Here is a 25,976-nt window from a genome sequence, read left to right as displayed (position 1 = left end):
TATGTTATAAATGCATTTATTTTTTTACAGATAAATTCGTAACAAAAAATTAACTTTCTAGAAATATTTAATCATAAAGCAGTTAAAGATTTAACAGATTTAATAAGTGATCGTTTGTCCCATTCGCCAACTGTATATTCGGAAAGTCCTATATATACTGCTACAAATATCCCGATGACACTGGCTAAAAAGAAGCTACGCCTGAATATGATAAAAGTAGCAATACATAACCCAAGATAAGTTGCATAACGTGCCACTTCAACATGCAAAGAACGTTGCCAGGTTTTTGTTTCTGAAATTAAAACATGCAGCACTTTAATACAAACACATGCAATCAAAAGAAAGCGAGATTTTGATGCACAACAGTTAAAATACACTGAAGGACTAAGTGACTTATAATTAATTATGATATCAATAAAAAAATTAATATTAATTTTGCAGTTTAAAATTGAGATATCTTGCATAAAATAAACATAATAAATAACCTTCAAATGATTATTTGTTTAAGAAATCAACTAATTTAACAATTCATAAAAAAGATATTTAACAATATAATAGTGAACAAACCATTAAAAATGCACAGAAAGCCAAAACACTGAAAAACTTAAACTGCGAAACACTTCTTCGTCCACATATCATAGTTGCATTCATTAAATTAATGCATTAACAAACTCATTATGTATGATAGGCAATAGCCAACTGAACAGCTTTTCAATTAAAAAAATTACTAAACAGCCACAACATATTTTTTCTATCCACATTGACAATGAACACATTTAAAGCAATCCACAATGTATTTACAAATAAAGATATCAACAAATTCCAAAGCAAAAGGAGTACATGACATAGCTGTGTAAAGAGCATAACACAGAAAGTTTAAAACGCACACACAGGGCAAACTTTAAGAGGTGGGAAAATACCAAAACAAATTTCAATATATAATGCGTTGTATAAATAGTGCATATGGAAAATTTCTCTGCAAATATATTATAAAATTTAATCTGCATATATAATTAACCTATTCTAGCTGATATCACAGTAAACAACCACTGCCAATGACATCCTCTTGAGTTTCTTCTACAATGCAAATAAAGTATTTAATGTAGATGCGATTCCAATGTTATAAAGTCGTAAGTGTAACCATATGCATTACATGCCCTATTTTATGTTATGTATCGCAGCTGTGCTTCATAAAAAGCTTACATCTGTATTCATTTATTTATACATTTAAATTTTAAAAAAGTCCGATATATAACAAGAAATAAGCATTTTTATATTTAAAAATAAAGATTTTTGTTAAAATAAAAGCATTTATTTTAATGATTAATTTGTTGAGCCTAGGATGAGCTTTATATATTATCAAAGCAAAACTCTTCCTAAAAATGAATAAATTAAAAAGTTGTTCTGTTTACAAACCTGAAAACTCGTCACACTCCCTTTCTTCTAAAAAAAATTCATAATTTTTTTTAAATCAGTGTTTTTTTTTTTTTGTTGTTGTTGTTGCATGTAGGCATGTATAAAATATTTTAAATATTCGATCTGAATACATAATCAATAAAAATTACCAATGCATAAAGGTTCTTGAAATGTATATCCCTTTGCACATTTTTCACACATATCAGGGCCATCTCCTCTGCATCCATCACATGATTTGTCACATTCTGCAAAAGAAAGCAGAAATAATGAAGCAGCCAAAAATAAGAAAATAGATTACAACATTAATACATTTAAACTTTAAAAGAGCGGTTTCACTACCCATGAACTATGACATTTGCCAAACTTGTAGTAAATTGTAAATTCATTTCAATAAATTTGCACTGGAATCTTTGTGATTCCCAAACTTTTTTTTTTTGAGCAAAAGGTTTCACTTTTCAGCTTTATTAGCATGCATTATTTCATAAATACTACATGAAAGTTCTATATTAATATATGATTAAAAATTGCATTATATACAACGAATAACAAAAAGACGAATTTTGAAAACATGTAATCTAAAATTTTATTAATATATTTCATGATATTTTTAAAGAATATTAATATAATGCTATTTCAATCATATTCTTAATATGGTTTCTATCATCTTTTTTCAACATTTTCAATGCTATTTCTAAATAAATTTCTTTTTATATGTGGAAGTTTTAGGTAATTCTGCACTCAAAAATAATTTTGGGAAATGGCCTATTTCACACAAGAGGCCTTTCCTAAAATTAATCTGCAACTATGCACTTAATATTTCCTTATGTGAACTTTTATTTAAAATCTTAAATCACAGAAAAAATAATCAATGAAAAGTCATGGAATGCTTTAAAATATGTTTACTTTCTTAGCCTTTTCATTTATTTATTTATTTGTACTTCTTCCTTTGAGATGAAATTTACCATTCTGAATTGCATTCTAATCCAAAATTAAGTAAAATTCCATTGTTAGAATGCTGAAAGAAATTTATAAGTATATATAATCTGGAATATATATTTCTATAATTGAAAGCCTAGGATGACATAGTTGGGTATAACATATTCTTTTGAAAAAAGTCAGATTTGGATAATTTTTTTTTATATTGTGCGAATCTGAATCTGGATACTTGTACACATGTATAATTTAAACATGAAAAGATAAAATGATGAATGAGCAATTCAAACATGTACCAATATATTTTCAAGTAGTGATAATGCTACTACAACCAACTTTGAATAAGAGGACACAGTGTCACAATAAATAATTTTTATACATAACCACAGCTAGCAAAATTACTAACATAAAACAAATATTTATGGCACAATTAATCTAAATAGAAAGGAAATGCCCACTGAATTAAAAAAGAAATTAAAGAAATAGGAAGTTGCTGCACTTCAAAAAGGAAAACATTATGGTCCTCTATGGGAAAATGGATGTGAGACTCCTCTTCACTACACACAAAAACGGTATGACAGCAGTTACTGAACGGGAAAATGAAATAAAAATTAAAGATGAAGTGGCAATCAACTATAATGGAACCATGGGAGGAGCTGATCATATCGATCAAAGGTTGAGAAGTTACAATATTATTAAAATAAAGGGGAAGGGGGGGGGGAATATTACAAAAATATTTCTGCATTTTCTGAATGAGATTTTATGGAATTCATATTTTTGCACACATGTCGAACTCTATGCAATGATCTTGCTTTTGCATTTATCATAAGCGATCTGTTGCAAGCCTAAATATAAAACAAAAGAATTATGTGCAATTGTACAATAAAAATAAATATTTGTCAGTGTTACGTCATGGCATGCAAGAGCGCCACCTACAACAAATGTGATCTTGTTCATTCGAATGCTGTAACCCGTTGAAAGCGGTTGCACAAAATAAAGCCTGAATAACTACATAACGTCATCCGTATTTTCTTCTAATACATCCATTTTTAATCGACGATAACATTGGTGAAAAGCGAGCCGGAGCAAATACCATGGATAAAAAAGTTGAAAAAAGCGATGACCGAGAAGCGGTTTCAGAAAAGAAACTAAATAAACTGAAAGGCTCATAAAAACTACTTTGAAAAGAATCGAAAGTTTTAGTGCCGAAAAGTCAGCTTCGAAAGACATTAACGCAATGGAATTAGAAGTGAAATTAAGGAAACTTGGACAATTGCAAGCACAGTTGGACAAGATATCCGAACAATATTGCGGTATTGAAACGTCGGAAGATATAGAAACCATCCTAGAAGATATTGATCAAATAAATATATGGATTGAAGAAACAGAGGTAGGTCTGAAATTGCTATTAAATTCAATTAAAAATGAATTTAAAATTAACCCTGTTTCAAAGGATAATGCAGTAACTAAAATCCGACTACCGGAAATTCCATTACCAGAATTTTCTGGAAAAATAGCTGATTTTGCAAATTTTAAAAATTTATTTGTTAATTTAATTAGCAACAATGAGCAATTAAATGATTCTCAAAAGCTGTATTATCTCCGTGCATGCTTAAGAGGAGAAGCTAAATTATTAGAATCGTCTAGTGATAACTTTCAATCACTCTTTAAAGCATTATCAGATCGTTATGAAAATCAACGTCAATTGATAGAATCTCATATATTAGAAATAATAAATTTTGAGAAAATTCGTAGCGAATCTTCTAAAGAACTGTGTGCCTTAATAGACTGCGTTAATAAAAACATCAGAGCGTTAAAGGTTCTTACATTCGAACAAAATAAGCTATCTGATTTAATGCTTGTAAACATCATTCTACAGAAAGTAGATAAAGAGACAAGGAAGCAATTCGAGCTTTCTCTAAATACGGCAGAAATTCCTACATTTGAAAATTTGATGAAATTTCTAGAAAAGCGAAGTTCTTTGTTAGAAAGTATTAACCGTATTCCAAGTAAATACGAACGTCCACAAAATACGAGCATATTTAAAAGAGCGAAAACACTTATAGTTAATAATAAAAATTCCAATGCTAAAGCTTGTATTTTATGCAAAAACTATCACGCACTATTTAGATGCGTTACTTTTCAAAATATGTCTATCGATGCTAGAAAGAACTTTGTTAGGAATAACAAATTATGCATTAACTGTCTTAAACCTCACCCGGGGATCTGCAAATCAAAATATTCTTGCAACATTCCAAGTTGCGGTAAAAGGCATAACTCACTCATACATGATGAGTCAGCTGAAAATCGCGCTACCACTTCAGATTCAAGGGCACGGGCGAGCGAAAGCCAAACAGATGCAGAAACGAAACCGAAACTAAACGTACTAACCGAAGTATCTGCTTTGACGTTGAATCCGAGAGAGACTAAACAGGCGATAGAAAGGAATAAATCAGTTATATTAAACACTCTTCTTATTTATGTGAAAACTGCAGATGGTCGGAGAGTTCAATTAAGAGGGCTCTTAGACAATGCTTCGACTTTATGTATTCTTCGAGAAGATGTAGCTAGAAAATTGGGAATCAAACTAAAATCAATAAAACAAGGTATAACTGTTATAAATGGAATTACGCAGTTTATTAAACACGCTACTAACATTGAAGTATCAAATCGAGATTATTCATTTTCACACATGGTGAAATGTTCTATTCTTCCTAAAATAACCGATGAGATTCCTGTATCGAAATTAAATATATCTGCATTAAATATTCCCTGTTCAATTGAACTAGCTGATTTCAATTTCCACACACCAGGTCAAATTGATATACTATTAGGAAGTGAGCTATTTTTTGAGATTTTAAAACCTGAGCAACTTCGTCTGCAAAATGGAGATGTAATATTACAAAATACTAAGTTTGGTTATTTAGTTACAGGCATTCTTCCCCAGTTACCTCAAAAAGCCAATTGTTATCTCGTAAGTGAACCAAATTTAGATGAGGCAGTTAAACAATTTTTTGAATTGGAATCATTGCCGGGTAATGTTAAAGAAATAACAAAGAGTGAAGAAGAAATTTATTGTGAGGAGCATTTTGTTAAAACCTATAAAAGAGATAAAACGGGAAGATTTATAGTTCAGTTACCCATAAAGGAAAATGCTGAATCATTACTAGGAAATTCCAAAGAAAATGCAATCAAGCGCCTAAATGGTATCTGGAATAAATTAAACAAAAATAATACTATGGAAATCTTATATAAGGAATTTATGCGAGAATATGAGAGTTTAGAACACATGGAGGAGATTAAAATTGAAGCTGATAGCAATGTGAACTATTACATTCCCCACCATGCGATATATAAACCTGAGAAAACGTCAACTGCCTTAAGAGTGGTTTTTGATGCAAGTGCAAAAACAACAAGTGGATATTCTCTGAATTCTATTTTGCTAAATGGAGGTATTATTCAGCAAGATCTTTTTTCCATAGTAAGTAGATTCAGAAAGCACAGATATGCATTTAGTGCAGATATTAAAAAAATGTACAGACAAATACTGATCGATCCCACTCAAAGAGACTTACAGCGTATTGTCTGGAAATCAAGTACTGATGGTCCAGTGAAGATTTACAAACTGTCTACAGTAACCTATGGGACAGTTTCTGCGCCATTTTTGGCTACCAGGACCTTAAGAGCTTTAGCAGATGAGGAAAAAAAGGACTTTCCTAAGGCTGCAGATGTGATTTGTTCTGATTTCTACATGGATGACATTCTGTCAGGTGATGCAACGCTAGAAGATACTAAAAATCTTCAAACCCAGATTTCTGAACTCCTCGGAAGAGCTGGATTTGAGCTTCACAAATGGGTCGCTAATAACTCTAATTTACTACAAAACCTGTCTACCACATCCTATTCATTTTCGAAAGAACAAGGTGTTAGTTCTGTAAAAACATTAGGTATGTTTTGGGATCCAAAAGAAGATTGCTTTACATATAAGGTAAAGATCAAGCCTAAGGACTCTTTTTCAAAAAGGGAAGTGCTGTCAGAAATAGCGAGTCTTTATGATCCACTTGGACTTTTAGGCCCTCTCATTACAAAGGCAAAAATATTTATCCAAGGACTTTGGAAGATAAAATTGGACTGGAATGAAAAATTACCATCTGATGCAATGACAGAATGGAAAAGGTTCTACATAAAACTCTCGGAAGTAAACAACTTCAGAATTCAAAGGTTTATTCTACTTCCTGATGCAATTCGCATTGAGATTCATGGATTTTCTGACGCATCAGAACGTGCCTATGCTGCTGTTGTCTATTTAAAGTGCTTCACCCAATCTGGACAGTTTAAAACTAGTATAGTATGCAGCAAATCCAGAGTGGCTCCATTAAAGTCACTTACCATTCCCCCACTTGAACTGTGTGCTGCGTTGCTGTTATCTAGATTAGTGAAAAAGATAGTTCCAATTCTGCAATTACCCATTGATGTTATCTCATTGTGGACAGACTCTACTATTGTTTTGGCGTGGATCAAGACTGAGCCCTATAAGCTAAAAACATTCGTCAGCAATAGGGTTGCGGAGATCCAAACCCTCACATCAGATTGTCATTGGAAACATGTAAGTAGCAAAAACAATCCTGCTGACATTATTTCTAAAGGATGCAGTGCAGATGAACTCATAAGAAATAAAATGTGGTTTGCTGGTCCAGATGAACTTACTGATGAACCAGTGGACAATCAATCCATGCAGGATTTTGCCTTTGCTGATGAACTAAAATGTGTTGTGACTCTAAACATTAATGACTCTAATTCAAATTTTTATGATGAACTTTTTAATCATACAAATAATTTCATAAAATTAATTAGAATAGTTAGCTTTATTTTCAGGTTTATTAACAACACTAAGGCAAAAGAGTCTCGTAATAAAATAAGTAACTATTTAACTGCTGAGGAGCTGCAAAGAAGTACTGAATATTTAGCTAGTGTAGCTCAGTTGAGTGAATTTAAATCAGAAATAGATGCACTAAATAAAGGTAAAAATATTTCTAAAACAAGTAAGTTAAGATCTTTAGATCCATTCCTAGATGAAAAGGGATTACTTAGAGTTGGCGGTAGACTTAAAAATTCTGACTTGCCATTTGAATCTAAACATCAAATAATTTTACCCAGTAAACATACATTCACTAAGTTACTTTTTGAGCATGTACATAAAAAATGTCTACATATTGGTGCACAAGGTTTGTTACATCAAATTAGACTACAATACTGGCCCTTAAATGGTAAAGGTATTGCAAGAAAAATTGTCCATGATTGTATTAGATGTTTTAGGCAAAGGCCTAGGGGTTAGACCAGTTAATGGGAAATTTACCTTCAGAAAGAGTAACTCCTAGTTCTCCATTTTTAAATTCTGGTGTAGATTTTTGTGGTCCTTTTCAAATAAAGTTTAAAAACCAAAGAAAGGGAATATATTCAAAAGTTTATGTAGCGATTTTTGTATGTTTGTCAACTAAAGCTATTCACCTAGAAACGGTAACAGATTTGACGACTGAAGCTTTCATTGCATCTTTAAAGAGACTCTGCGCCCGTAGAGGCCGCATTGCAACATTGATGTCGGATAATGCATCTAATTTCAAGGGTGCAGCTTCAGAATTAAATCGCTTAAAAAAACTAGTTTGTCAGACTAATGAGACTTTAGCCAATTACCTATCCGCAGAATCAATCCAATGGAAATTTATTCCCCCTTCTCCCAATTTCGGAGGCTTATGGGAAGCAGGAGTAAAATCATTTAAACACCATCTTTATAGAACTTTAGCTAACAGTAAAATAACTATTGAAGAATTTGAAACAATAGTAATTCAGATTGAAGGTATACTTCACTCACGTCCCTTAATTCCATTATCAGATAATATTATTGAATATGAAGTTTTAACTCCTGGACACTTTATCATTGGACGCCCAATAACTTCAATACCTGAACCGGAAATTGTAGACATTTCTGACAATAGGTTGTCGCGCTGGCAATATACTACCAAATGCGTTCAAACAATTTGGAAACGCTGGAAAATTGACTATTTGAACCACTTACAGCAAAGAAATAAGTGGCAATTCAAAAAAAATAATGTTAAGGTCGGATGTTTAGTATTGTTAAAGGAAAATGATTTGCCTCCTTGCAAATGGGCAATGGCTAGAATTTTAGAGATAATTTATGGAAATGAAGGCAGAGTAAGAGTTGTTAAATTAAAAACTAACACAGGTATTTTTACACGCCCTATTTCAAAAATTTGTCTCTTACCAATAAAGGATAACTTTGAAAATTAAAATAGTTAAGATAGTTGTATATATTGTATGTACATAATAATTTTATTTATATCATGTTTAGTATATAATTTTTATATATTTTGCAATTTTGATGTTCACTTGTAAATATTTCATCTGAATAGTTTATTTGGTTTTAGAAAATGTAAGCTAATTGTATAATTAAATGTGTTTTGAAATCTTGCATATTTCAACGCCGGGCGGAATGTTACGTCATGGCATGCAAGAGCGCCACCTACAACAAATGTGATCTTGTTCATTCGAATGCTGTAACCCGTTGAAAGCGGTTGCACAAAATAAAGCCTGAATAACTACATAACGTCATCCGTATTTTCTTCTAATACATCCATTTTTAATCGACGATAACAGTCAGATTAAAAGGCAATTATTTCTGGCATAATATTTTAGCTATATATATATTTCGTGTATCTCGGAAACTAGCGATTTGGATAAAATTTTATACTTATATAAGGTTTTGCTTTTTAAATTTATCTATATAGGTGTCTTTCCTGCAAAAACACGATTTTACACACACAAACATTTTTTCATAACTAACTATTAGAACCTTTTTCTATCTGCTCTCCTGCTGACAATGTTGTATTGTTGCCATAAGATGATAGATACCCTGCTACCCTACTAGTACCTCAAAATTTTGTGACATAGCGCTATACGATATCCGATTACGAATACGTTCGGCTAACATCCAATAGCAACAATGCAATTATTGTGTTAACAGATTCGAATAACTTTTTAAATAAAGTGCATTCATGATTTCTTTTTATTTAAATAACGAGTCCGTATGTTGGTAATATTGAAATATTCATATGTAATTAGTATGTGATTTATATCTAAATATTTCCTCCAAAAAAAATAATTTTACAAAAAAAATGCCAATCTAGGCTTGATCTCCCTGGTACTATAAAAATAAACGTTAAAAATTACATTTTTGGACCCATAAACTGGTGATAAACTGAGCCTGGAGAGAGTTAAAAATATTTCTACTACATGGTTTGAAAACTGTCTTATAAAGTGTAATGTTTACAACAAAATTAAATGAAAAAAAAATCCCAAGTTTTATGTTGTAAGGAAAAAAATAGTTTAATTAATATAACCTTCATTCATTTAATTAATGTCACCTTCTAGTATAATTTTGTATCGAAAATCGACTTTTACTGTGCAAGTTTACAATGAAAATAGAGGAATAAAATAATGTTGGTAATATTACAGTGCTAGAAAGTGTTGGTGATGTTTAAGAATATACACAAAGCAATGCAAATAATGAAGCTTACCAACACAACGATAGGAACCAATAGTATTCACACAGAATGTACCATGTTTGCATGGATGTGGATTCATTTCTATGCATTCATTTGAATCTATTAATGAAACATAATAAAATACAGTAACAAAGATGTAATGTTAATTACATTTTACTGATTATTAAACATAATATAAGAACTGTTTTATGGTTTTTAATAAAGTTGGTGATAATAAGAAAATAGCATAAGATGTTGGACTTTATTTAAGGTCATTTAAAATTTAATGTATCTTATTAAATTACCACTGGCTGAAATTTCTTTATCTCAATCTAACCATTTTCTAATAGGAGATAAATAATTTTTACACAGTTAACTAAACAGAAATGAGATGATTTGCTGTAAATCCAAATTAATGAAACTTAATGTAATATGTGTTCAAATAATATCAAGGCCTAAAGAGCTTGAAACTTTGCCATTTAGGAATTTTACATAACTGTAAATTCTTAAAATGAAAACATACCAACACAGCCAAACTCTACAGAATACTGATAGCCATCAGCGCATACTTCACATCCTTTAGGCCCACCTTCACGACAATGCCCTTTACAAGCTTTATCACACCTGGTACACTGCCAAGAAGTATCACCTGAAGTATCATTATAATAGCCAACTTTGCACTGTTCACAGAAATCTCCAGTATAGCCTGAATCGCATCTGCACTGACCTGAACCTTTTCTAGTTCCGGCACCCTGTAACAAATTCAATTATAAAAACATGCAATTTTATCAATACAATTGACAATAAAATTTAGTTTTGTAATATTTAATTTATTTTTAATGCACTTTCTTATGGTTACATTACATCTTTAATAACTAATATGCGATTAATGCAACATAATTTGTCTTCTCTCCATTTCTTGTATGATTATCTTCATTTCTCATGCATAACAACTCAGATTAGTAATAAATGTCTAAACATAACTTTGATAATTCTGAAAGGAATATTTAAAAATTCATTTAAGAGTAATGTAAGCGATAAATGAATGTAAAAGACTTTAATGAAAAACAAACTATCTCTCTTTTATTTATTACTGGTTAACACTATACATTGAAAAAGGATGTCATTACCTTGTTTAAGATTTTGACATAAATGACCAAAGATTGCGATTTTCAATACTATTTCTACTTTAATAAAAAACAGCCAATAGTAATTGTATAAAACATTGTTACTAAGAAAAAAACTGAAGTATAAAAGTGTAAAATAATGAAAAAGTAAGGCAACAACTTGAAAAAATGTTAAAAAGGACAAATGAATGCATAAAAATATTCACTTAAAAATACATCAAAATTTTTCTAGGGGGAAAAAAAAATCAGAAATTCAATATTAGTTTGTTTGTACCTATGTATCTAAAATGACAGTGAAAAAAAGAACGCTTTAAACTTGAACATATTTTAATATTCCCACAATCATCATTATGGTAACTATTATACTGTTAGGTATTTTTTTTTACCTCGTTTACTACGTCTATGAATACAATGACCATGGAAAAAAAATGTATTGGTGAACTTGTAACGGTTTTTACAAAATAAAACTGAATCAAACACGGAAAGCAAGGTTTGCGATTTTCAATATTATTTCTACTTTCATATTTAAAATAGATGAAAAACAGCCAATAGTAATTCACTATTATTTGAGAAAGTTTCAAAATGCAGTATTCAACTCTACATTACAACGAATGTTGATACCTAGATGAAAGCCACAACTGACTCATTTCTTTTGGAAAACCATCTTTCAAATAGTCACTTTTCATTGCATGCATCTTTTTATACAATGCTATATTTATTTAAAATTTCCGCAATCGAATTTTAATTAACAGTATTTAACCTATAAGCTATTACAAAAGAATGGATACTAACGACAAAGGATTTAGGACAGTTACAGGGGTTTGGATCTTCACAATGGGAGGTGTTCTGGAAATCTTGTGCTATTTTTGACTAAGATAGAAATCTCTGCTTACTATGAAAATTGTAGTTTTTAAAATACATTTCAACATTTGGGGGTTATTTAAATCTGATAGTAAAAATTTTAAATCACACTGAGAGAAAGAGGCAAAGTGTGATCATGTAATGGTCTCATCAGATTCACCGTAATTCTTGAAAGCTAACACTTCCATATTTTATACATTGCATGGATTCTTTACGATGCTGATAATGAAAATATGAAACCATCAACCATTTAACTAAAAACGTTAATCAAATCATGAATAAACTAATCCTCCATCAAAGATAACAAGAGTGCTGAGGGCGCTGATAAACAGGCATCATTGTAGTGCATCTTATGACACAGCCCATCTTGAGATTGTAAATTCTAGCGTAAGCAATGAAGCCAGTAACCAACCCATGTCATTATTTTTTCATCACAGCAACTGGAAACCCATTTCTTCAACTTCTCATTATGTCTATTCCCATGGTCTCTTAGCAGGGCCAATTAATTTTATTAAAAAAAATCAACCGCTGAAAACTTACCTTGCATTGCCCGTGACCATTGCAAGGATTTACCAATCCACCAATACAAGGTTTACAATCTGGTCCATAATGATTTTCTGGACAACAAACTATATTAAAGAAATAATTTGAAGTTTACTTATTAGTTTACATGAAGTTTACTTATTTGCATAATGATAAAAGTAAAAGATAAAACTTCTGAAATCCTACCTTGCAGTCTATCAATGCACAGAAAATAGAAAATATCAGGATGGGAATCTTTGCTCTTAAACCACCATTCTTCCAATAAAGATTCATGCTCCTCTGCTAGGCGTTGACACTGAAAAAAAAAAAAAAAAAAAAAAAAAAACGCCTTTAAAAAAAAAACTGCAATTACCGAAATTAAGAACCTGCTTAACCTTGTTGGCACTCAACTTAATCTAAAATAAAGCGTTCAGTAAATTTTTCTCAAATTATGCTTAAAATACCTAGAGTAAGGTGACTGTGAATAAAGAAATTTAAGAAAAAAAAATTTCAGTAGATAATAATTTTTAAAAAAAATGTAGATATAAAAATACTTTAAAAATAAAGCAAAATGCCAAAATATAAAGATTATTTTTGAATTCTTTGTAATAACTTGAAAATAAATCAAAGAAAAAAACCTCATTTTGACTTTAAAATCTGGCTAACAAATGGCAAGATGAATTGAGTTTAGGAGTTTGAGAATATATATTAAACAAAAAAAAAATGTAATTGGTTTAACTAGGGAAGTGAAATATAACTATCCTAAGAACAGGACGCTTGGTGCTAATAGGCTAAAACATTATTTTTCCAAAAAAAGAAAGAAAAAACTATCACTTTAACATTATGGATATTGGTACATTATCCCTTTCTGATAGATAGTATCATTGTTAATCGTATTCATAATTTTAAACTTAAACATATATCAAATTACATATATTGCCAAATCATTTCCAGTCTCAAACTTAAATGGGATCTTTAATAATCACAGAATCAAGCATAGTTACATGCATAGAGCTGAGATTATATATCAGCTCTATCATTACATGTGTTCTATTTTGTAACTCTAAAATTAGAAAACAGCACATTTGATTAAATTGATCAATTATATCAATACAGTCCAAATGAATGGTAACAAACAATTTTTAAATTGCAAAACTTCATATAACAACTATATAATTAATATATCTGGTAATGAAAGTTGTACTCAGCAGTATACAATAAAATGTGAACTTCGCTTATAAACAATATATTTTATTAGGCTGAAAAACTTTTGAGTTAATACACAAAAACTATCATGGTAAACATTATGTTACAGTTAATGTTACAGCTATTATTAATTATAATACAGTAAGCAAATTATAGCTTGCTGCATCACCAATCTACTTACTATTCATTAGACACAGTAAGCTATAATTTGCAAACTGATTAGTAAGTTTCATTCAATATATGCACCTTTGGCAAATAAACTGTTTATTTATCAACTGCTAATTTACTGAAAGACAGAAAGATTCATTGCCAAAGAACGATACATGCTCATAATTGATTACATAGATGCCTTTTGGTAAAACTTAAATTTAAAACAAACATTGAGTAGCACGATCATTCAAGGGATGATCGTGATTGTTTACATTTTTTTATTTAAATAAGTTCTCAAAATACCAGAAATATTGACTACAGTTACTAAAAGAGGATTTGAAAAGATTTCTGATTCAATTATCACTTTTAGGAATCTCTGTTCAGAGAAGCATTTCACTAAACATATATCATTGTAATTTTCTTCCTCAAATTTCATCAAAATATGAAATACATACAGCATGGAAAATGTAAGTCCATTTGCTAACTATTTTTTCTACACGGTGGACATTCAGATCAATTCATTTATAATTATATAAATGGGAAGAAGACTGAATAACATAAAAATTAAAACTACACATGGCACTGGAAAGCAGATTTATAATACATGTGCAATGGACAAAGTCTTTACAGCAAATACCAAAGAAATGTTCCCTAACAAGGTTTAACTTCACTGTAAACTCCCTAATGATAAATATTTTAGAGTTAACCTTTAAAAGTATTTTCAATGTTTCACAACACAAAACTACAATAAATGTAATACATTAAATCAATGCAAGGATTTTAAATTTAATAAAAATACATTTCATCACATTTTATATTTTGCATTCTAAATTTCTTGCATTACAAAGAGCCTCCGAACTCGACCGAAAAAAAATAAGGGGCATAATATACATTATGACAAACAACTTCTGAAATGAAAACTAAAAATCTTAATCCATTTAGTAATAAAATAATCTCAACTAATAATAAAGGAGAACATGGGGGGGACACTCTACAGGCCAGATTGTTTGGCTTCACACAAATAAATTTTCGAAGATGGAAATAATTACCTGGGAACGATTTTTTTTATTAATTTAATTCCAATTTTGAGTAATAAAAAAATTAGCGCGATTTAGCCATTTTCTTGTGATAACTTACAAAAATGTAACAGCATAAAAATGATTTGTACATCACTTCAAGATATTAAAAATTCTTTTTCTTGATATCAATTTCGCAGTTGGGTAATTTTCTTATGAATGTTGGTAGCATTTCAAATATATTTTAAACAATGCATTATGTTGTTCCAATAAATTCACTGAAGAATTTGACAAAGCTTAATCCAATATTCAGTAACTTGATTTTCATAAAATGTTGAAAGCTATTTATAAAAATGTTATAGCTTCCAGAAAGAAAGATTCCGTTTATTATCTGTGAAGTATACAATAAGGATAAGAAAGTGAAGTCACTGGGAGGCACCTCATATATTAGAAATGAGAGCTGTCCAGTATGGTGGTTGATTCTTGCTATTCTAATGGGTACAATAATGGTCATGTTGCTCTCAAGGCCAATTGCCAATGACAGGTAATACACAGAAGCAGAAGCCGGCGCATGTGTAGTTAGCTCATAATGGAGGACCTTGAGGGATCATAATGCATTGACCACAGTGAATGACGCTATATTTGATTGGTTCGCCCCATATGCCAAGAAAAGCCGGAAGTTGTTGTTTTTTTCTCCGATTACAATTCAGTGAAAGATAACATGCACTTAAATTATAAATTACTAAGACAGGTGCGTTTTTAATGGCAGTATGATATCATGACAATTGATTCCATTAAGGAAGTTAGAGCACATAATAAACAGAAACAAAGTAAAGCTATTAAGATATTGTGTCTTTCATATCCGTTATAATTTGATGTCCTGTTAAGTCATGTTCATGATCATCCAAAAGTTAATCTTTAAAAATGTCCTGTTAAAGAAATGATAAGCCTCAAATTATGCAATAAGAGATTTAATTGTAATTAAACACAGCCATTCTTCTTAGAAAACCAAGATCATCAAAAACGGCAATTAAAGAAGTAGTGTTAGTAAATAAATTACAGGGTGGTTTCTAAATACTGTTACAAATACCGAATCGTCTTATTTTACAGATATTTAACAGAAAATAACAAATGCGCCAATATTATGATTATCATAAATGAAAACTTTACCTTGAAAATTTTTTATTCATATCCACCATTATTACTGATGGTCGAACACAGCTTCTTACATTATTGTTTGATTGTGCCTTGATTTAGTTTAAAAGGTAACTCTCCCATTCACATATTATCCAAATTTCAATAATCAAACTTCTGTATTACTGTAATTTAATTTAGTCTCCCAAATCACACAAATGCAATAGTCTAATGGAATTATATTATTTGATGAAGGCGACCTATCTTATTTAATAAAATTGAGCTACTGACATGAAGCAAAGCACGAGTTGATTAGGTTCAGTGTCATCGTGCAAAATTTTACCAAAATATCCAATTCCTCTTAGGATACAAACCATTAGCAAGCGGCTTTAAAGTTTGTAATATTTTGCATTGATTTTCATTCTTATATTCATTAATTTCAGAAATAATTTTCCACTATTTGACACTGCAACCCAAACACCAATAAAATTCTTGTTCTGAAAGCGTTTCGTATTTTCAAAGTTTTCAAGTCCATTCTCAGAATTGGTGGATATACAGCATCACATTAGTATTATAACAATGTTCTTTTCAAAATAATTTCTGAGCAGAAAAATGTATGCTGTCATAAAATTTGGTTTATCAATAAAATCAATATTATAAATATATTAATATTATAAAATCATGTTGGTTTAGAAATTTCTTCCATTTTCGAAACCTTCTTTACAATAATTTTTGGAATTTTGAGCTCTTCTATTATAAGGCTGACAATTTAGATTTTTATTTATCCATATTTGCATAGTTCTATGTCTCACTTTTCTATTGCAGCCATTTCATTTCCAAAAGGTTGTACATTACTTTTTTATCCTTTCATGAACTGAGCACAGACAAGTGTAGGTCACTCTTTACAGTAATCAATATCTGAGAAACAATTTCTAGTTCTACAGATTATTGTCATGTTAAAAATCAAAGCATTTTAATAGTTTGAAAATTTAACAAGCAGAAAATTCATTATCAAAAGATCAAAACGTTTTTTTGGATCCATCTTATGCATCCACACAAAGGATTTTTCTGGCTTCTATCTTTTAAATAATTCTAAATTTTTTGCTCAGTTCAAAAATCACTGGCACTAAGATAAAGTTAGTTACCAATTGCAAAAATAGAGGGAGAAATTGCTTTACCAATTAATTAAAATTAATTCTTAATTTATGTTAGGAAACAATATTTAGTAGTCACCCTGTAGAAAAAAGAAAGAAACTGAACAACTGATTATTTGTTCCCAGGTGCCAAGTAGTTGTACAAAATGTCATCCCAGGATATTTTTGCACAATAGCTATACCTGACGTTCGCATTTACCAGCATAATTCACTTCATATCTATTCAATATTAAAAATCAATCTTACTTGATTTGATGCTTTTTCTTCATCGGCACATAGCTTTTCTTGTATTTCTACAAGTCTGATTTCACTGAAAAACATATCCAATGAAATTAATTCAGCAAAAATTTAACAAGCAGAAAGATTTATATTCTACTTTATTAGTAGAATAAAAATCGTAATACAAAACATAATACATACAATGCTTTTATGCTGCAATTCAAATATATATATTACAAGTATGTTTTCAACGAATTCAGATATACAAATAAAGACAATAAACATTTTTAGGACACTCATCGAATCCAACAGATCTAAAAACAACTAAAGAATAGTAATTTTATTTATAACAAAAGAATGTAGGTATATTATACAGAAAAAGAAAAAAAGACTGTAAATAAAATTAAGCATTAATAACAGATTTATAGCAAATAAAATATAGTTTTAAAAATTTAGAACGAAAATCATGATAACTATGATTTACAAAGAAAAAGAATGAAACTGAATGCAATAATTTTAGATAAATATGGTTATAAGGCTTCAACCATTATTATGTAGCAAAAAGGCTTTGAAGAACAACATATAAAATTATTTCTCGGTAATCAAAAGTATAGGTAATACTTTAAGTGCTGTACATGGTCATTGAAAGCCAACTTCTGCCTGAGATAACCAGTTTCTTCATTTTAGATCATAGAAAACAGAAGTATGAGATATAGAATTAAGTTCTTATATGTTAGTATGATTTTCACCAAAATTGAATCTTCTGTTTTGAAATAGACTTTAAGAGTTTTGAACAATAATCTAGTTATGAAACTGGATTTGAAGATTGGACTGATAAATAAATTAATTTTACATGATTATTCAATGATTAAAATTTCAGATAAATGCAAGAATTTTTAAAAATCGTGTCTTTTTCACACAGAAAGGGGAATTTGAATAAGACTCAAGAATGCATACAAAGGATTTGGTAATGAACCCTTCATTTCTTTCTCCCTCGCTGCATTTGAATTCTATATATTTTGTAACAGGAATAAGAATGCAAGTTTATCAATAATAAATATCCAAGAATGCATGCAAAAGTAGCTGTCAGCATAATGTGTTAACAATTGATCAGAAACAGAGCCAGGCAGGCTTGCATATGATTACCAAAGGTATTATATGGAATAATTAATCAAAAAGCTGACAACATACATAAAGCTATTTTCTAGTACTACAGTATTTTCGCTTTCAGAAAAGATAATGCTAAATCTATATACTTCAACTAAAGCAAGACTATACTGAAAACAAATAAATTATGTGAATAATGCCTCAGGGAATTCTTCAGATCTGAATCCATTCAACAAACCCTGGGTCTTTCTTGGGAAACAGTTCATCACTTAGATTCTCTCACCAAAAAATGCAAAAACCCTCTAAAATATCTATCTAAAATAATATTAAAATTAGCTTTCAATATTGGTACCGGCAACATTCGATGACCCTTTCAAGTCTCTACACTCACAATAATTGAAAGCATCACATGCAATACAATGAAAAAAATTTATATACTTTTTTACCATTCCTTTGAATATTTGCCCTTTATTCTAAAATATATTCGCCCAACTGAATTATAAAAACTGCATAATTTTTTCTGCAATATGCTTTCATGTTATAGATTGTGTTATGGTACTATCATATATTAATTTATACACAATTTTACAGAATTTCTTCTTTTTTTTTTTTTTTTTTTTTAACTTTACACTTGATGACATTATTAATTCCTTTTGCTGTTAACTGTAACTGTTTTAAGTAAAAAATATTTTGCATTAAACAAGTTGCCAAAAAAATAGGCAGAAAACAACTTCTGTTGTTGTTGTTGTTTCTTATGGCACTTGCCATAGGCAAGCCCGCTGTTCGAAGACAGCGGATTCAGGCCTGGGGTGGGGGAGCGCCTCTTGTTTCTATAGTAGCGCCATCTAGGGCCAAGAGAACGACTTAGCTACACACACGTCACAACCCTTTTTACGGGGCGGACTTCATTCACGCATTTCATTCACTCAAACACAGATCGTAATTTAGACCTGAATCAGAGAACGATCACCCCTGATCCAGTACCCCCAGTGGTATTACTCTCGACATGGAGGACTTTGTGACCATGACAGATTTAACGCGCGTCAGCCACCAAGCAGGCGGGGAATCTTCGGCCGGCGGGGTTCGAACTCGTAACCTAAGGGACGCGAATCCGAAGCTCTACCAACCAGGCTATCAGGCTATTATGATATAGTATATAATTTTTTTTCTAATTTATTCTTTTTAGATTTTGCTGTTTCATGTGTTTTGAAATTGTTAAATCAATTTCAAAAGTACATGTTAATAGTAGATAAACATATTAGAAATACCAATGTTTAATGAATAGTTCATCGAGAAGAGATCAAGGTCAGACAATCACAAAACAATTCATATAAATCTCAATTTATTCAAACCTAATAAATACTGTTAAATAATTAAAAACAATTTCACAATTGTGAAACAGAATATTCAGTTGTTTAGGATTTCATATATTTTAAAACACATATTGTCAGTATCATATACACTATTTATTACAATTCAAAATCACACATGGGCACTATAATTGAATAATAAACAATTCTCCCAAATTATAACATTTTATTATCCAGAAAATTTAAGCTGAAAATTCACAGCATACAGTACGAATAATAAATTGAAAGAGCAAATTTTCTATGTAGAAATAAATAAAAATGTTTACCTATCAGCATAAGCTCGTAATCGACTCTCTTCCCACAAAGCATCACCACCTTCAAATTTTCCTCTTGAAGTACGCTCCATACCCTAGAAATGACATATATCATTTTTTCCAAATACAGAATAAACCCTCAATTTAATAGACTAATTGTAGTGAAAAAGGAATAACTGTGGTTATTATTGTATCATGTAATAAATCATATTTAAAATATTACACTTGAATTTTCAATGTATTATGTAAAAATATCTAATGAAATATCTTATTGTTAATAAAAAAAGCTTCAAATAACTATTTAAATAAAGGTCTATACAACCATGAACATTAATCAAATTTATCTGATAAATTAACTGCTATTACTGTTTCAATACAGAATGCTGTATGCAAACTGATTCACAATTTCAATCTGCAAATGATTCTGAATAATAAAAATGACAAAATGTCAGTCACAGCAAAACAAAAGGGAATAAAAATGTCATATCATGATATATTATGAATTAAGCAGTTGAATGAAATAGATTAAGCATTTATGAGTTTGAAGTTATCATAACCAAATACTCCTATTCAGATTTGAAGAGCAGAAATATGAATGAAAAGTATGGCAAATTTCTGATAATAAAGATGCAGCTATTTTTATGCAAATACTTTGAAATAAATCTTTAAAATAATTTTCCCTATATAATAGATTATGAATATAGTAAAATTAAAATCAAAAAATATACCAAAAATTAACCAGTCAATTATTTTCAATAAGATGCTAAAAGTATTAAAATTCTTTATAATAAACAAAATACGAAGATTTGAACAACATCAGGAATTTATCGAAAGTCTCAAACTGCAAAAAACTAAATGCTTTTGAGTATATGCGAGCACCTGAATATTAAACACATCCAAAAATACATACTCTAAAAGTTTGGAATTGAGATAATTCTTTATATTTAGAAAAGCGTAATAAACAAATATAAATAACATTCTAAAAAGAAAAATTAGGCCCTATACCTTTTTAAAAGAATTTGTTAACATGCGACATGCTTGACATGGAGGCAAAAGAACTTGTTTCTTCTGAGATGATGAATCTGTATTTACTTTCTCTTTGGTACTAACTATTTCATCCTGCATAGCAGCTAATGCAGCAAGACTAAGAATGATACAGGAAGTAAAATGCAGCTTCATTTTGCTGAAATTAAAATTAAATTCAAAGTTAAAGAATAGAGTCAGCAAATAAAAATAGATAAAAGTAAACCAATAAAAAGTTGCTGATTTTTCAAGATCAATCAGTTTTATAAATTGACAAAAACTAAGTGAAATACTTAAATTAATGTTATTCGGCCATAATTAATTTAAGTGAAATATCAGTGGGCAGTAGGTTATTGGGCTTTTGAATTCGAAGATTCTTAACCTCCAGATATTACTGCTGCTGGAGAAAAAAGTGGCATACAAAATAGAGTTGCCAAGTAAATTTTTAACCTAAGTGAACATTTGAAACTTATTTCTTTAAATTTTAACCTAAATTTAAAATTTTCTGCTTGCATGCTAAGATTCTGACAGTGTAATATAACGTAAAACAGTGAATTATCTTTATTAAATGAAATATCGCATCTTAAAATGTATTCAAAGATATTTTTTTAATAAATTTTTATCTTTATCTTCAAGTTCTGGAGTAAAAAGAAAATTATTTCTTTCATAATTTTTGAACAAGAATAATAATGATTTTGTTATTTTTGAAGGCTAGATGATAATTAAATTATTTGCAGCAATAAAGAAATAGTTACTAATCTATTAATCTATTGATCATCAAGTTTATATTCAATAACTGTATGAAAAAACAAATAAAAAAGAAAGTAAACAATTTTATTTATAGTAAAACAACAATATCCAATAATTAGTCGTTCTCACTTTTTGTTTGTTCCAGGCTTATAAAGTGAATGATAATGGAGATCACGGCTATAATACTTAACTATTAAGATAACACTTCCACCAGAAAATTAAAGTGATAGTTTTTAATCACATTTCAGATACTATAACTGTCTTTTTCTATTGAATCACAGTATACAAGATAGACAGCATTTGTAATTAATATAGGAAGAAATGAATCGATAATCTCAGATCTAACCTGCTAAATATTTAATGTATAACCATTCTATTTCTTTGTTAAAGTCCCTGTCCTTAAAAATTTTAAAGAGAGATCTTGGATTTTGACAAGCCATAACCTAAATGTAAATAGCAATATTTATCTCTCCATTAAAAAAAAAAAACAATAAATAATTATTCAAAAAATTTAATAACAAAAATAAAAATAAAATATTTTTGTCAAATAAATAAATACTACATAGTTAAATTTGAATCTTTGATGAGCAGAATCCCTTCAAACTGCACTTAAAAGTTTTAAAATATTAGGTTTAATATTTCAAATTGGATATTCAGCTTTCTTTTGTAAACTGTCAGCAAATGTCTAAAAATGCCATGTAAAGTGCAAAAAGTTACTTTTTGCAAATAAATGGTTTGAAAAAACATTAAAAATCCAGGACTACTCTGAATAATTCAAAAATTTTCCTATTGATAAGACAAAAAAAAAATCTTCAAGGAAGGGAAACATATGATGACGGTAAAATGCATGTAACCTGGTGTCAAGAATCAACTGGTTTTAAATTGTTTTTCTTATGTTTAAAAGAAATGAGAACCTTCACACTGAATACAAGACTTTACAGGTCTCTAGAAAAATAAAATAAATCCTTGAGTGTTGGTAAAATCTTAAGACTTAAAAATCTCATATACATAGGAAAGCATTCACAGGCATGTCTTCAACAGTTATCAATCAAATATGAGCTTATTTATTACATGTTTATAGTAGCAATGACTCACAAGTGGACTTTGTCATCATATATCCCATATTTATGGCAAGCATATTCCTACCATAACACTTAATGTTTTGCATATAGCTGCAAGAGTAGGCATTTTATACTCCAAAAGTTAAAATCAATCAATATAAGACAATCAATTTAATCTATTTAAGACCATAAAATATACAAAAAATAATAATACGAGTAGCAGAATATCCAGAAAAGAAATCATGGTTTTTAAAATGGAATAATAAGAGAATTAAGATAATTATTTCAGTTATTCTTGTCAGATATTAATAATATTGATGTGATTTCCATCAGTTTTTATAATGTTTGACAGCATCTGAAGCCAAAAAGTCACTTGTCATCAAGATATGAGACTTTTAAAAAAAGTATAGTTGCAATTTCTAACCACATTCTTTAATCTCTTGCAAAAAAAAAAAAGTTAAATAACTCATACAGTTAGTATTCTATTCTCTCTTAAAAACCACCATCTTTTATAAATCCTGCTATTACTATTAAAATTTGTTTTTACAAGCAAAACTTCAATAAACCAAACATTTCAATAAAAATACAATAATTTTTTTTTAAATCTCATTATTTATATTTTGTTAGGCTAAATTTAAAGTCATCATTTATATAGTTTAAATAACAGTATACTTCTCTTCCATTAACCTCTAAACATAATGAAATGATATATAAGAAATGAACATACAAAAAAAAAATAGAAACATGTAAAAATTAAATTATCAAGAAACATTTTATACAGCATTTATATAAATAAAAGAGAAAATTAAGAAGTAATCATGAATTTTTCAATTTCTGGTATTAAAGATATATAGCAAATGAATGAAGAAATTATTATGCAAGGTGGCAAGAAGAGTACTCAATTATTACTAGATTTATATTTTTACAAATCTCTAATTTACAAATTCATATATTTATGTAAGCTGTTACAGTGCTAATCTGAATGCTAATTAACTACATAGTCCATTCATTTAATGATTACTGATTCATTTCATGTTGAAGTGCCTTATTTAATATTTAGTTTATCTACAATTTATTTTCAAATCATACAAATTGTATAAACATTTCATATTTGATAAAGTGCTGAAATAAATATTATCTTGAAAATCTTTAACCTTTCCATATGGATAGGTATATTTAGATGATTCTTGCTTGTATAGTTTCTCCTCTTGTTTTGATTTTTAAATTTAATACAATATCCTCATTTATATATAAAAACAACAGAATAATAAAGTTTGTCATTAATACTAAAGTATAAGTAAATTATATATATCAAATAGCAACCTATCTAGATTATAAAAGGATGGATTCAGAGTTAAAATTCAACATGAAAGATAGTGTTGCTTTTCTTATGTCTGAGTTTCACAGAGAAATATATTTTTCTGAAAAATAACAAAGAAGAAATGCAGTGAAAAGCAATTCTTTTCATCTTTTATCAAACAAGTGATTCAGAATTTTGCTAAAATTTATCAAGAAAAAGTGTACAAAAAAATTCTTACATACAATTGTTGTTTTTTTTAACCAAATAGGCCAATTTTAGAAGTACTAAGAAAATATTAAGTTTTAATCTCAGAATTATAAATCATTAACAGTTTGAATTACATATAGAAACAGGATGCAGATATGAAATACCATAAATCTATACTAAAATAAACAATTAAAATTTTCAAAAGCTCAATAAAAGTACTTTATAACAGAAATTAGGGACATAAAATAAAAAAGACTTCAGAAAATTTGAAAATGCTAAAAATGATAGTATAAAATCTTTATTGACACACTTCCTCTAACTTTTCATAAAGAATATTGCTTTTCAATTCTCAGACACAAATCAACATATGTTAAGAAAAGTCAATGTAGCTAATCATTTTAAACTTAATTATTTTACAGTAAAGTTTGTAAGAAATTCAATAGTTAAAAAACTATGAGTAGCTATAAACAAAAAGTTCTTGGTCAAGTTAACAAGCTCATTTTAATAATAAATCTAGTCAATTTCCAAAGTACAAATATGCATATATTTCATCATTTAATAGGATTAGAGCAAAATGCAAACATCCCAAGTATTTCAAAGTGCAGTCTGTTAATTTTCATTGAAAAAGCAGAAGCTGCAATTAAAAACTAAAATCTTAGAAATAAGACAGTAACATACCAATAAGATGCTGTGTTAGTAGGCCACATTGATTCCTAAAGACACATTTATCAGTTTTGCCTTTATGTTATGAAATTCTAAATTACTTTTGAAAATCTGATACAAATAATAGCATTTCGCTAGCAAATTTTGAATCACGGTCAAGAACTGCATAAAAATAGTTTTACAATATCAATTAAAAAAGAGTAAAGTGTGGAATAGAGTCAACAAATAAATACGAAATTATTCACATGCCTCATATACACTTTTAAACATATAATTTTACAAATATGTTAGATACAACTGAATAATAAAATAATCTTACCAATATTAAAATAAGTTCTGCTCTATTCACTGCTAAAATATCAGCTCATCGCCTTTTCAAGGCTGAAATTAGACCAGGACAAGACCAAGGTATAATTTGAAAATATGGTAGCCTAAATTACATATACAGTGTTTATCACTTTTCTTAAGCGTACTGTTGCAAAAAAGGGAACTATCATACAGTACAGAAGAACCTTTCAACTTTTCTTACTTGATTTTAGCTTAGATTCGATATTGATTATGAAAGAAATAGATCAACTTTATTATATATTTGGAGAGGGTAAATTCATTCGCCAAATAAGTACATGAATTAATAACAAATCATGCATTCCTCATAATTTACTACCCTTATTAAAATATCTTGCATTATATTATTTTATATTTCCAAAGCATATCCTTAAAGATTGGCGCTCAAAAGAGATAGCAGATCTAAACATTGTGATAGATGACGGAGATCTAGAAGCCGGCAACAAGAAAAATCAATAAACAAACTGTCAGATCTGCCTTTGGAGAGAGGATGATTATCGTTATTTTTCTTAATTTCCGATTTATTTATCACCACATGATAGGTGAATTTTAGAAAACCGGATATCACATTCTGAAGTCGTTATGGCAAGTCTTTGTTG

The 25,976-nt window shown here is 29.2% G+C and overlaps 1 protein-coding gene across 1 annotated transcript; it reads right to left on the bottom strand.

Annotated features, from left to right (window-relative positions):
- On the bottom strand, positions 1-25,976 carry LOC129960753 (cysteine-rich with EGF-like domain protein 2). Its single transcript, XM_056074364.1, has 10 exons — positions 25,352-25,976; positions 21,034-21,211; positions 20,041-20,123; positions 17,325-17,388; positions 12,626-12,734; positions 12,437-12,525; positions 10,432-10,660; positions 9,942-10,028; positions 1,566-1,661; positions 1-292 (listed from the first exon to the last, which is right to left on the bottom strand). Exons 2-10 carry the CDS (start codon positions 21,205-21,207, stop codon positions 72-74), a joined length of 1,152 nt encoding a protein of 383 aa, XP_055930339.1. The 5' UTR covers positions 21,208-21,211; positions 25,352-25,976; the 3' UTR covers positions 1-71.

Source organism: Argiope bruennichi, chromosome X2, assembly GCF_947563725.1.
Source record: "Argiope bruennichi chromosome X2, qqArgBrue1.1, whole genome shotgun sequence".
NCBI lineage: Eukaryota > Metazoa > Arthropoda > Arachnida > Araneae > Araneidae > Argiope > Argiope bruennichi.
This window is presented reverse-complemented; position numbering and strand designations above follow the sequence as displayed.